The 14,244-nt window shown below is 49.1% G+C and overlaps 1 protein-coding gene across 2 annotated transcripts in view; it reads right to left on the bottom strand.

Moving 5' to 3' along the window:
- TECPR2 (tectonin beta-propeller repeat containing 2) overlaps window positions 1-14,244 on the bottom strand; it is a 62,779-nt gene that overhangs the window by 46,660 nt on the left and 1,875 nt on the right. The window contains exon 2 of one of the 2 annotated variants that reach the window (XM_045287718.1): window positions 8,544-8,828. In XM_045287718.1, the coding sequence (XP_045143653.1) occupies window positions 8,544-8,777 (234 nt within the window). In that variant the 5' untranslated portion in view covers window positions 8,778-8,828. Of the gene's footprint in view, window positions 1-8,543; window positions 10,402-14,244 lie in introns of those variants that run through there. The other variant, XM_004698790.3, reaches the window with a different exon arrangement.

Below are 14,244 nucleotides of genomic sequence, written 5' to 3'. Positions count from 1 at the left end.
AGGGCAATGAATGTACAAATGTGCTTTACACAATTGATGTATGTATGGATTGTGATAAGAGTTGTATGAGCCCCTAATAAAATGATTTTAAAAAAATGATGGAAAACATGTTTCGATGGGAAGATTCCAGGAAGGGTTTTCTGGCAAACACTTCACCATCAGGATCACACTTGGCGAGCCTTAGGCTTCTTGGCAGGCAGCACTCCTCTTAAAAATAAGACAAAATGGCACTCAGGAAACAGTGGTCTTTGTGAGCAGACTCCTAGGAACCGTGGAGTCCCAAAAGGCTCCTTTAAGGCAAAGCTTAACTTTCAGTGTAAAATGCTAGCACACCAATAACTAATACGTCAGAAAAAGTCTGTAATCTTTCAGAAGACTCAAATAAGGAAAAAACCATTTAATTAATAAGAACCGGTTCACCTGTCATCCTTATTGCAGTAACCAAGGGCAGTGGCTACAGTGTGAATGTTCACACAGCTTTTTAGTCATCTAAAAGTGAAACTCTGGCATTGACTGAACAGTTTCCTTAAATCCATAGGGCCAAGTGGACTAGGGAATGGCTGTCAGACTTAAAATACGGAGTCAGACTCCAATACTAGCAACCTTAAAGAGAAACACATATTGTCTCACAGGACAGCAGTTCTCAACCTGTGGGTCGAGACCCCTTTGGGGGTCGAACAACCCTTTTACAGGGGTCGCCTGATTCGTAACAGTAGCAAGATTATAGTTATGAAGCAGCAACGAAAACAATTTTTCTGTTGGGGGGGTCACCACAACATGAGGAACTGTACTAGAGGGCCGCGGCATGAGGGAGGTGAGAACCACGCTCCAGGTAAGACCAAGTACCCGTAGGGTGTGAGTAGGGAAAGTTTCCTTTCCTTTCCCATATTCAGACTCAATGATCTCAAGACACCTACTAAAAAAGACTTTGTAGTACTCCGTTTGAAAGAATTTAAGTCTGCATATTCTGTTCCATCAGTCTAATTGTCTACTCTTAGAGCTAATATCACGTTGCCTTAATTACTGACCCATTATAATTTTGCATACATTTTAAAATCAGTCAATTAGCATTCTTTAACTACCTTTCTTGTTTCATTGAGATATCATTCCCATGTCATGCTGTTGTCGTTAGGTGTCAACAGCAACCCTACTCACACTGAGCGATACTGTGCCATTCTCAATAATGTTCCTTTGCCCGAGCCCACGATGCAGCCGCTGTGTCAATCCATTTCTTCTTTTCTCTGCCCTTCCTTTACCAAACACGATGTCTTTCTCTAGGGACTGGTCTCCCCTGACAATACGTCCAAAGTCTCTAAGTGGAAAGCTTGGCATCCTTGCCTCTAATGCAAGTGCAACCTCTGGCTGTACTTCTCTCCAGACAGATCTGTTTGTCCTTATGACAGTCCATGGTTCTTTCAATAGTCTTCTCCAGCACAATTCAAATGCATTGACTCTTCTTTGGTCTTCCTTATTCAATATCCAACTTTCACATGCATAGGATGCAATGGAAAATACCATGGCTTGGGTCAGACCTCAAAGTAATCCTTACTTTTCAGTACTCTAACAGGGTCTTGTGCAGCAGATTTATCTAAGGTAGCTAGTGTTTTGCTTTCGTGACTGCTCCTTCGATGAGCATTGATGGTGGATCCAAGCAAGACACAATTCTTGACAACTTCAATCTTTTCTTCACTTACCATGATGTTATGTACCGGTCCAGTTGTGAGGATTTGATCTTCTTTACATTGAGTTGTAATCCATACTGACAGCTAAAAACCTTGATCTTCATCAGCCAGCGCTTCAAGTCCTCCACGCGTTCAGCAAGCAAGGTTGTGCCATCTGCATATCGAAAGCTGTTAATAAGCCTTCCTCGGATCCAGAGGTCACATTCTTCTTCATAAAAGTCAGCTTCTCTGATTCTTTGCTCAGCAAATGGATTGAACAAGTATGGTGAGACCACGTCACCCACCTTTCCTGATTTTTAGATCATGCAGGATGCCCTTGTTCTGTTCCCACAACTGCCCCTTGATCCATGAACAAGTTCCTCATGAGCACAATGAAGTGTCTGGAATTCCCATTCTTCTTAAGGTTACCCATAGTTAATTATGTTTCACAGTAAAAAATGCCTTTGCATACTCAACAAAACAGAAATAGACATCTGTTTACTTGTATAAATATCCCTTACCCTATTGTACACTTCTATAGTCAGTCATATTTTATGAGTTGTATATACATCACCACAATTATCAGTTCCAGTGCATCCTCCCGCCTCCTGTATTCATTGTTTGCTCCCCAATTCCATTTACCTTCCCCCGCCATCCCCGATAAGCCATAACATCAATTACTGCCTGTATACATCCATCCCTTTTTGTGTGAAGCTCTTAAGTCTTGCTTTCCAAGAGATCAACTTCTTTCATTTTGTTCATCTTTTTCATTGATGTCTTAATTATTCTTTTGTTTTATTTTTTTAATCATTTTACTAGGGGCTCATACAACTCTTATCACAATCCATACATACATCAATTGTGTAAAGCACGTTTGTACATTCGTTACAATCTCGTTACAATTCGTACTCATTCTCAAAACATCTGTTCTCCACCCAAGCCCCTGGCATCAGCTCCTCATCTTAATTATTCCTGACCCATTATAATTTTACATACATTTTAAAATCAGTCAATTAGCATTCTTTAACAACCTGCTGGAATTAAACTGAATTAATAAAGCAACAGGGAGAATGGCCATCTAAAAGCGCATTTTTTATCGAGTCTCTGTCAGAAATATTTGATAGTAACCTTTGATCAGATTCCCAGCAAAGGATGAGCAGAAGCAACTCCCCTAGAGAAGACAGTAGTGAAACCCTACACAGACGGAGGTTAGTATCATAAGCTCTTCACCAAGAATGACTCCCATGGGGAAAGACGGTATTGGGCAAATGCACCTTTGGCTGAGACAGTGAGGCAAAAGTTCTTATTTCTGCATCACCTGAAAAACATGCCAGGGTTGCATCCAACGGGAAAGGAATCATCTCTTCCCTAAATGCTGCTGGGACACCTTGAACGCAAAAGAACGAGGCGAGACCCAAACCTCCCATCCTAGACGACAATTGATTACCTCAAAACAGATGCAAGACTTCAGTGGGAGAACCTGAAAGCACAAAACTCTTGGGACAAAAATGGAGGGTCATCGCTCGTAATTACCGACAGCAGCTTAGATGAGATGCTAAGAGCACAAGCGACGAAAGGAGTCAAAACTGAAGGGCGACCTGGGAGCCATTGATCTGCTACCAGTCTGCTGTCCAGAAGAGACAGAAACTCCTACAGCTCAACACCACTGGAGTAAGCTCAGACCACAGAGAGGTTTCACCGAGGAAAACAGACAAACGGCCACCAAGCTTATGACAAGATGCTGTGTCATCCCCCTCACAGCCATGGCGTCAATGCTGACTCATTGCAAGGCTATAGGACAGGGTGGAACCGCCCCTGCGAGTTTCTGAGACTGCAACTCTGTAAGGTGGTAGAAAGCCCAAGCTTCCTCCTGGGGAATGGCTGTGGTTTTAAGCTGCTGGCCTTATGGTTGGCAGTCCAGCGCAAAACCACTACGCCACTGGGGCTCATTCAAAAAACCAAACTCATTTTCTTTGAGTTGATTCCAATTGGGACCATCGGGAAACGAGAACCATATTATCAAGAGATAGCTCTTCACCTCCCGGGATGCTGATTATCAGGGAAAGGGAACATGATATTTAGCAAGAACGTGAAGAACGTGGAAGCCTCGGCCATTGTTGACGGAACTGTAAAATGACCAGCTACTGTCCACACAGTTGGACAGCTTCTCCGAGAGAGTAATGGAAACTTCGCATATGACACCCACCCCCCATTTCAGTCCTGGGTTTATATCCCGAAAGAACTGAAAGTGGGAACATAGATCTTTATCCACCAATGGTCACAGCAGCATCATTCACAAAGGTCCAAAGGTGGAAAACCCCCGAGTGTCCGTCTACAGATGAACGGCTCAACGAGTGTGGGATATGATTTAGCCATAAGGAGAAATGAAGTCTTGTCACCTCCCCCCACAGGGCTGAACCTGGAAAACACTGTGCTGAGTGAGAACAATTATCCTATAAAACCACTTAGATGAATTATCTAGAACATGCAAACGCAGAGACCAAAGTTCATTGGTGGTTATTAGAGGCCATGTGGGGTGGGGGGGTGGGAGGAGGAAGAGAAGCTCATTGCTTAAATGGCATAGGTGGCACCGATGAAAAAACTGGAAACTGCCCAGCAGTGATGGTTACACAATATGGTGAACGGAATGAATGTCACTGAACTGTGTAGGTGACGATAGTGCAATAGCAACACACACACACACACACACACACACACACAGAATCAATCGATGAAGCAGCCATAGCATTCTGAAGCCATGACTTTGCCGAGTAGAAAATATCCCAGACATGTCCCCAACCCAGGGCACGTCCTCCCTGCGTCAGGAGTCTCCCACCAGATTTAGCAGCACGGGTGCCAGCCACTCTGGCGAGGTCTGTGCTCAGCTCTTCCTGAACTTCCTCCCTGCACACCACGTGCCTTCAAGCAACACGTCACAGTTTCACTAAAGCAGTTGCTGCAGTTCTTAATGTTCATTTGGCAGTTCCAAAGAGATCATGGGCATTGAGAAAGCCCCAGGTTCCCTGTCCTCGGACTCCAGAGACGGGCATAGCAGTTTGCTGAAAACTCCCTGCAGTTTCCTCTGCTGCCTTCTCCCCCTCAGCACTCCTCCCCACCTTGTCTGTGTCCGTGAGTGCACGTATCTGGCAGACTTCTTGGTCTGGCTCTCCCCATTGGGCTTGGAGCTCTACGAGGGCTATCTCCAGGGCCTAGAAAGAGTCTGGCCCATAGATGCAGCACTCCACAGTTACTGACAGAATTAATGAACTTTTCGGAAAGCCAGCCTGGAGAAGCCGCAGGAATGAGACCCAGCATTCTGCCATCATGCATCACTGCCATGGTTAGTGCACGGACAGTTCTGAAGGCAAACCCGTAACATTTCAACAGGCTGCTGAATGTTAAGAAGAATGTGAATTTCAACACACAGTGGGCAATCCAAGGCAGGGCGTCTTTCTGGTCTGTTCTCAACACAGGTTGCACTCACAGATGTTAACATGTTTGCAATGTTTTTGCACTTGTTATTAGCTGCTCACATTTTCCTAGGCACCAGGTAGAATAATTTCTGATACTTCCATCTGTCCTCTCCCACTGACTTCTGCAGAAAACCAACATGGATGCCGACTAGCTCTACCACTAAAAGATCCATTTTCTTCTTCAGGAACGTCACTTAAAAACATGTTTGTTTGTTTTTTAAAAAAAAGGTCTTTCCTCCATGCCAAGCACAGATTTAGCAGGAAATTTATTTTTCATTACTTTCTCATAAAAGACCAAATTTTCCCTACAGTAAACTGGGTGAAGGGTCTAAAGGAGCCTCTGGTTTCCTTGTCCTCTGAAAGCAGAGGTGGTCGTGGTAGACTTGCCTTCTCTCTCAGGAAGGGGCACCATGGTGATGAGACCAGCTCATGGGCTGTGGAGGCATGTCCTAGCTCCTGAGGGCTGCTCTAGTCGGAACACCACAAGTAGGTGGCTTTCCGGGACGGACATGCATTTTCTCACAGTTCAGGAGGCTGGACCTCTGCAATCCGGGCGCTGGCTCCAGACGCATGCACGAGCACTCTGTCAGAAAAGGCCCTGGTCTCTTGTCAGCTTCTATTCCTTGGCTCTTTAGTGCTCCTTCCTGGGCATGGCACATATTCCTCATTTCCGGCTGCACCTTCAGTTGCTTTTTCTCCTCTTTATAACTTAAAATGTCGTTGCTAGATGTCACCTCACACCCTACACCCATACTCCTTCACTGACATGAACAAAGAACACCCATTCTCAAGGGACATCACAACCACGGCAGGGCTCGGATGACAATGTAAATTGAATCCACAACAGGCAGGAACCTTAGTGTCTTTATCTGTCAGCGATGAGAAGTCTACTAGATGCTTCTCAGATCCAGCCAGCTCTGATGACAAGAGTAACAATAACGTAACTATTCAATGTGTCTCCGGATCACAAAGCTAATCACTGACAGCCAGGGCTCCCAAACCATCTCTGCTGCAGCTCAGGAATCCATGAAGATATTCCTATTGCCAAAAAGTCCAGTAGTTCCACAAGGGGGGCGGGGAGGATACTTCTGCACATTTCCTCCTGGAGCCCCTTCCTCTCATGCTCACTCCCACCTGTAGCAGGTGAACAGCATGAGGGATTCTGCCAGACCAAGTCCTATGTGTTTTATAGAAGCTACAGAACTGTTCTCAAATCTTCATTCCAGATTCACCGGAACAGATGTTCATCTTTACTTCTTTATAATGATCTATACTTATACATTTTGTATTTCAAGAACAATGCGTGCTCCCAGGATTAGCTTGATAGACTGGGCTCTGCTGAGTGTGGAGTCTGGCCCAGCAACCCTCCACTCCCCCACTTGTTTCACAAAGGTCCCCTCAGCAAGGGAGAGCCGGTCACCGTCTTTATATGGGCTTTTCCTTCTGGCGGCCAGGTCCAGGAGTCTGCAGTGACTTCCCCGGCCACTGGGTGACCGAGGCAGCTGCCCTAGCTCATCATTTTGTTCAAAGCGCACAGGCCGCATCCCATGACGAAGAGAAAATGAGTCCCAGGGAGAACTGTCAAACTGGGGGATTCGGCTTTCCATTTCACTCTAGGGGTGGGGGAGTGGGGGGCACGACTCCAGTTTCTTTCACTAGGTGGCTAAAGTCTTTTTAAAAATAGTTGTAGCTCTGTAAGCCTTCACCTAATTCACAATAAAACGCTTTGAAGAGAAAAAGGTGACAACAAAGTGGTGGTGAAATGAGCTTCTGTGTTTCATGAAGAGAAGCAGGCGATCACTGTCACTGAGTAAAGGGCCAGAAAGAACAGTGATTGCATATATATATCATGAAGCTTTTGTGAGGATGAATGGAGCCAATGTATGGAACGTTTAGAATAATGCCGGGCACGTGGTAAGTGCTATGCGTACACTAGCCATTTTTGTTTTTTAAAATTGGGCATAAAGTCTTAAAAAAAAAAAAAAGCTGCCTTTGCAGATTGCAGTGTTAACAAGTGGAATACTAAATAAGACACAAGTTGTTTGTAAACATTTTTCCCAAATACAAAAGCCCCAGCTTGGCCGTAGAAGCCCATGAACCACAGAACAGAGTCCCATGGGGCCCTGAGCTCTGCCAGGGTGGGGCCACCGACCACATTGCTGGGCCTCACAAACGCTGTGTATTCAACACACTACAGATACCGACTGCGTGGGTAAACCCAGCTATGGGACATCAATATTTGGGGTCAGGCCTAACCTACTTAGATGGCGATCTCACTCACAGCCACAACTACGCACACAGGTAGACCGGAGTCGGGCAACATCAGAGACGGGCGATCAGTCCTGGTTCCAATGTCAGTGTCACGTAGAAGTGCTTCTGTTTAAGCTCTGCACACTGAGACTGCTCTTCTTTCACCATCATGTCAGGGACAGAATAACAAGCTTGGTCAGTTCAAGGCACTGGGAGGAAAAAATGCCTAAAAACCAATCTATTTCAAAGCGGTTCTGCTGCTGCTGCTTCATGGTGAGTCTATTCCGCCTCATCCAGACCCCATGAACGGAGGAGAACTGGCCCCGAGGCTTCCCAGGCTGCAACTGGGCTGAAACGTAACAATTGTAAGGCTGGCACAGGACCAGGTAGTGCTTCTTTCTGCGGTACATTGGGTCGCTGTGAGGCAGCACCGACTTGTTGGCACCTAACCAGCCACCAAGGACGACCACCACCTTTCGGGAAGGAGACTGTCGCATTGCTCAACCACAGAGAAGCGGGTGGGTTTAAACCGCAGACCTTTTGGTGAGCAGCCCAGTGCTTACTTGCTGTGGCACCAGGGCTCCTCCAAACGTGAAATTCTTCTCTTTTACACTAATGTTTGATTTCTGAGGGCAGAAAACAAGCAAAGAGTCCCAACCCCTAGTTGATTCAAGATGGTTTTAAAGAACTGCCCCGGTGAGATGCTTAAGAAAGGAAGGGCAGCCAGCTACAAAGGGAGGTTCCTGAGATGCAGACTGTCAGTATTTGATGAGGTCGGGCTGTTTGTTTCGTAGGTTTCCCCTGTGTGTTTACACTGCACACGTAAGAGGAAGGGAGAGAGAGAGGGAGAGAGGGAGAGGGAGAGAGAGAGAGAGAGAGAGAGAGAGAGAGAGAGAGAGAGAGAGATAGGTCTCACACCTTGAACACCCTCCAGCTTCCTTCTCAATCAGATAGACACACCGAGTGGTGACCACAGAGGGAAAGTGACAGTCTAAAGGGCTGCAGGGTTTTGTAGCACAGGGACTGGCTCCAAACAGTTACAAATGGATACATAACTAACCCGCGGCCTTGGTGAGGCTCTGCGGTCCGAGTGAGGAAGCAGCCTGGATACCCTCGGGGGTTCAGGCACCCGTGAAGCTGAAGAAAAAGCCAGGCTCACCTCGAAGTTGTACTTCCGCATCTGGTTGACGTGCCTGCAGTACAGGTAGAGCATGCCGATGCTGCTGCCCACTGCGATGTAGTCCCCGTTGGTGTCGAGGGCCGTGAGGTAGACCACGATGGAGCGGAAGCCCTTCTGGATCTTTGTGGGAATGGCATTGAGGAGATAATACAGAGGGCAGAACTCTCGGAAGGTCACGGGCTCTGAGGGCGATGCCATGGCCAAGGTTTCCATGGATGGTCCTCAGGGAGGAAGGGAACTTGGACATCGAGGGAGACCTGGGGGCTGAAGAACAAGGCACGGTCACTCTCCCAGTGCCCAGTCATGGCCCAAAGAAGCGATGCATCAGAGCAGGAACCGAGACCTTCCAAGTGGGGAAGAATTACAGCTGGGGCTTGATTCAAGAGAGAAAACAATCCACACTCGGGGTGTTGTTTGGATTGCTTTTGAGCACTTTTAGTTCAAAATGCACTTTAATATGGACTGATCCTTCTGATTCATGTGGGGGTACAGTCTACGGAGAGGTGGAAAGTATATAAAGCAATATTTTTAAAATGGAGTTCTTATTCTCAAAGAGCTTTTGTTCTGGCCAGAGGAGCAAGTGAGCAGAGAGGAGAAGTATGAGGCCACGTGGGATTAGGAGCTGGGCTCTGGCCTTGGAGAGAAGAGGGCGAGCCCAGCATGGATTAATGGCAGCTGGGACAAGGCTCCGTTGGCAACAACTGTGCCAGGAAGCCTGCCAGGATGGATGGGGTGTGGAAGGAACAGGAAAGACATTCTGTCCCAGGAGATGTGTAAGCCAATCCCGGATGTGGAAGCTGCTCACTGTACCAAGGAGACAGACCAACCCCAGCGTTGCACAGCTTCTTGGGAGCTCGGAGCCTGGCATCTGTGCCACACACAGACCCATGCCTCTGTGCACTGGGAGCTCGGCTTCCCTTCGGAAAGACTCTCAGCCCTTGCACAGCATGTTGCCCTTTAACCAGTGCTCGCCGGCCTGCTCCAGCCCTGTTGGGTGCCCTCGAGAGGATTCCGACTCCCAGCAGCCCTGGGGGACAGTGGTGCAGGCCGCCCCGTCAGGTCGCCCAGATGATCATCAACACTCATGGAGGCAGCAGCCAAGAAATCAAACCACTTATCGCACTGGGCCGATTTGCTGCAAAAGGCCTCCTGGAACAGTGAAAGAGCAAAGATGTCAGTCTGAGGACTAAGGGGCCCCAAAGCCGAAAGCCACGGTGTTTTCCAGCACTCCACACGGAAGACTGGAGAGGCAGCAATGCGGGTGAATTGCGGTGGTAGGGGGATACTGAGTACGCCGTGGACTGCCCGAAGAACAAATCAGCCTGCGTTGGAAGGCGTACAGCTGCTGAGACTTTGTCTCTCATATTCTGGCTGGACGTGTTCTCAACAGATGGTCTGGCTGCGACCTGGGCTCCAACGTCCACAGTTGTGAGGATGGCGGAGGAGCAGGCGGTGTTTTGCTCTGTGGGCCCCAAACCACAGCCATCTTTCTGGGCGCAAATCACCAGCTCTTTCCTTGCGCAGGTTCTGGTGGGCTCCAAATGCCAGCCTCTGGGCTAGCTAAGTGCTTGTGAGCGGCCTCACCAGGGATCCACTGAATTCTTATCCTGTGTAATTTAAAAGATGGAATCTTATAAACGCTCACTATAGGAGATGTACGAGTACAGGAAAGCGCAAAGGAGTCCAGTCAATAAAAGCTACTCATAACCCATCACACCCAGGCCATTAAGCACTCCCCCAAAGCACACTTCTTAATGAGGATCAACAAAAACAGTGAGGCACACAGTGGATGGATAATCCCAAACGTCCTCATGTCACCATCCTCACAGACAACACAGAACAGCCTGCACGCATCTTGGTGGAGTCAGTGTCACGAGGTAAAAATGCTGGATTAACAGTACAGCCTGTGGCCGTCTCCGGCACGTTTTCTAAAGGGCACTGGGAGCCAGCGAGTCCCAGCCATCAGAGGCGTCCAGGCCCATGCCCACTGCCTCTCTGCCTGGAGGCCTCACAGACAGGTCAGCATCAGGGCACTGGGTGGTCCCCGCCCACCAGTCAGGCAGGAGGGGCAGCCATCCCTGCCCAGCCTAAGTGAAGTTTGAGAAAAATACTTTAGACCCACAAAGGGTCCTTTGAAGCTCTGGCTTGTTACCTCCCCATATCCCGCCTCCAGGAGCCATGGGGGTGTACTGGTTAAGCTGCTCACGGAAAGACCGCTGGTCTGAGCCCACCCAGTGGCTCCGTGTGGCTGGGAAAACCATACGAGGTGGTCCTCTCGGTCAGATGGGTTGAGATGAGTTGGAACTGACCCGGGGCATCTAACAGCTCCTCCACCTGCAGAGAAGCCCCAGCACCATCTACCCCGCCCACCCCGCGGCCCACCCATACTCCCTGCTGTGGAAAAGCGGGGCTGTGGTTAATGACCAGTGTCCAACAGACCTGAGTTCCCATGAGCATATTCTGCAGAGTGAAGTCAGTCAGTCACAGAGACAAACGCTGTAGGAACGCACGTCTTTGAACTGCCTGGGCAGGTGAGAATCTAGAGACCCAAGTTCATTACTGGCTACTGGGGGGCTGCTCAGGGGACATGCCCTTCTCTTCAGGGTGGCAGAAACACCCGGAGATGGAGAGTGGCGAGGGCGGGATATGATGAGCTTAATACTGTCAAAGAACCACAAATAAAAAATGTTGAAGTGGCAAATGCGTCTATTGTACAGGTTTAGTACAATAAAGGAGCCCAGTGGGCTGCTAATAGCAAGGTCAACTGTTTGAAATCTCCAGCCACTGCTCAGGAGAAAGATGAGGCTCTCTACTCTGGTAAAGATGTATTGTCTCGGAAACCCACAGGGACAGCTCTACTCTGTCCTGTAGGGTCGCTGTGTGACTGGATCTACTCCCTGGAAATGGGTTTTGGTTTACCATGAAAAAAATGAATACTTATACAACCACACGGATGTGCCCACATCCTTGAAGTCAGCAAAAGCAGCAAGATTCCTGGATGCAGGCTGTGTGGCCCTGTTTACATGAACTTCAGAAACAGGTCGCTGAGTCTGACAGTCAGGAGGGGTTGTGTGGAGGTCCAGAGGGTAAGAGAGGAGAGTCCAGGGGGGAGAGGGACATGCTCGGGACCTTGGCTTGCTGTCGCAGTGGCACAGGTGGTCAGAGCTCACCGAAGACAACACCTAACATCGGTGCATTTGACTGTACCGAGAAAGAAAACAAACGTTTAAAAAAAGAGAAAGACCCGAGTTGGAATTTCAAGCCCTGGGGAATGATTTAATCTTTCCAGATGGCGGTGGGTTTGGTTTTGTGGTTTTTAAATGAATGCTGTCTAGAAAAAGCCTGCCTTCCTGCACGGTGGCTGATTCAAGCCAGAAATGGGGCATCAACCAGCCTGCTGCTTTCTCTGACCCTCTCCCCCAATCAAGCCTGCCCACCCCTCCCGAGCTAAGCGCCCCAATGTATAGGCCCAGCTTCTCCCCTCTCATCCACTCCCCCAGCACCACTCCTGTGGGGCCAACCTGCCCCTTCCCAACCTCTCCGTTCCCTTTCCTCAGGCTGCAGCCCGAGTGGCACTGATTCACAGTGCCTTAGTGACCTGGCTGGTGCCCTTCAGCAGCCTCAGGGTCTCTAAGTTGCCCCCTGGACCTCCAGTCAGTCCGGCTGGTTGTAGTGACCACCACCTCGGCCTCTCTCAGCCCCTGGCCACCACCCGCGCTGTGGTCTCTGGAAGTGCTCTCTGATCACTTTAGCTGATGGATGCACCTGGTCAGCAGGAGGAAGTGTGGAGCTCTTCACAAATGACAGCTGGGGTTTCCTCCTCAGTCGAATAAGGAGGGCTTTCCCTGACCAGGCCACTACAAGGACCCCCCTCTCCTCTATCGTGTCACTTGCCTCCTGCCTTTCAAAATACGGATCACAACCTCCAATGACTTCAATTGCTAGGCAGTTTAATGGTCACCCATGCCTTGAGAATGTAAGTAGCACATAGCCGCTCTTGCTACAAATGTAACTCTCCAACCAGAAGAAACCCAACTCCAAGTCAATTCCAACTCAGAGCAACCCACCCAGAGCAGGGCTGTCCCACGGGGCTGTAAAGGTCCAGTCTTTCTGGGTGCAGACTGCCTCGATCTTTTCCCTCACAGAGCAGCTGGTGGGTCTGAACAGCCAACCTTTTGGTGAGCAGCTAAGCACTGAACAACTGCCCCACCAAGGAAGGCTCCTTTATGGAGCTCGCAGGAACTGGCCAAAGCTTTGGCAGAGGTAGATATTCACAGAGCAAGCGTTTGTCAAATGAACAAGTGAAACGATAAACTTCATGTGTGATTGCAAAGTTGACTTAATCCACTGTGAAGTTCAACAGTGCTTCCTGGTCACCGACACTTCAGCTCAAAGACACATGCTCCTGCCCATCAGTGCCAACCCTACCCAGAAACCTGGATGCCAGCAGCTGGCCTCTACTGTTGACTGAGAGCAGAGCATCCGGCTGTCACCTTCCTTGACTGCATGTTTTCAAACCAAGGAGGAGGAGGAAATGCAGTCTATCAGCACAAGGGTCATGGGTGGCCAGGGAGACAAGCAGTGGGCATGTTCTGGAATTCGTTTTTTAAGTTGGGCTGCATCTCTTCGTTCTTTGAAGTGCTGGAATCTTACAGCCCAACCTGATGGGACTGACCCGGCCATTTGTCTCCCCGATGCAAGCTTGGCACTGCCTAGCTCCCATCCCAGCTGGTCGCCACTGCCCAGAGACTAACTAACGCCTGACACAGACTCGGAAGTTAAACATCTGACAGCTGTTTTCCAGCTCGGGGCCCCTCCTCCAGCCACACATTTTAGGCTCCAGCCATGCCGGGACTTCCATCTCTATAGAGCAGGCTCCCTCTCTTCCCTGTTCTCCCTAAACACCAATCAGAACCAAAACATTGTGTTGATTCCAAACAACTCACAGTGACCCCATGGGTTGTCTACCCCACGTGCAGAGCTGCCCCACAGGGTTCCCCAGATGGAAGCAGACTGCAGCCTTTTCTTCGTGGAACCACAGGGGAGTCCAAACTGCCAACCTTTTTTTTGCTTCTCAGGCACGGGCTTAACTGCTGTGCCACCAGATATCCTTCTCTTCCCCTGCAATCCCTGAAGGCCAAGTTCTCCTCTGCAGGAAGTTTGCAAACTAGCTCAGACCCTTAGAACTCTGTGAGGGCGGGCCCTCACAACACCAGCGGCTTCTGTTCTTACTCTCTCACAAGGGGGTCTTTGTTGTCTTGGCCTGCGAATGGACCCTTTGTGGTCCTTGGGAAGACCAGCCCGGAGAGTGGTACAAGCAGCGCCCAACATGGATTTGTTTGCTTTCGTCTCTTGCTCTCAAAACACTGTCAGACAGGCCCAAGTAGGGTAACCTGAAATATAAGGTCACCCTCTTCCTTAGCCACATTCATCCTGCGCACAAACAACCCCACTGGTCTCTTACACCCAGGTCCAAAGAACCCACTCATTTTAAATGGGACACACACTGAGACCTCAGTTCAGAGCCCGCCAAGCACTTCCTCCTGAGTCTCCCAGGCTCCACCGTGTGCCGCGGGATCAAGAAAGCACTCCCACCCAGCGGCAAAGCTTGTTGTCATGATGTGGCATCTGGTTCCTGCCATTCCTTCCTGTTCTAAGAGCAATCAGTGGCTCCGCCTGA

Source organism: Echinops telfairi, unplaced genomic scaffold (assembly GCF_000313985.2).
Source record: "Echinops telfairi isolate 266 unplaced genomic scaffold, ASM31398v2 ScPeMD7_18;HRSCAF=68, whole genome shotgun sequence".
NCBI classification, from domain to species: Eukaryota; Metazoa; Chordata; class Mammalia; order Afrosoricida; family Tenrecidae; genus Echinops; species Echinops telfairi.
Note: the sequence above shows the minus strand (reverse complement) of the source record. Positions and strands in the feature narration are given on the sequence as shown.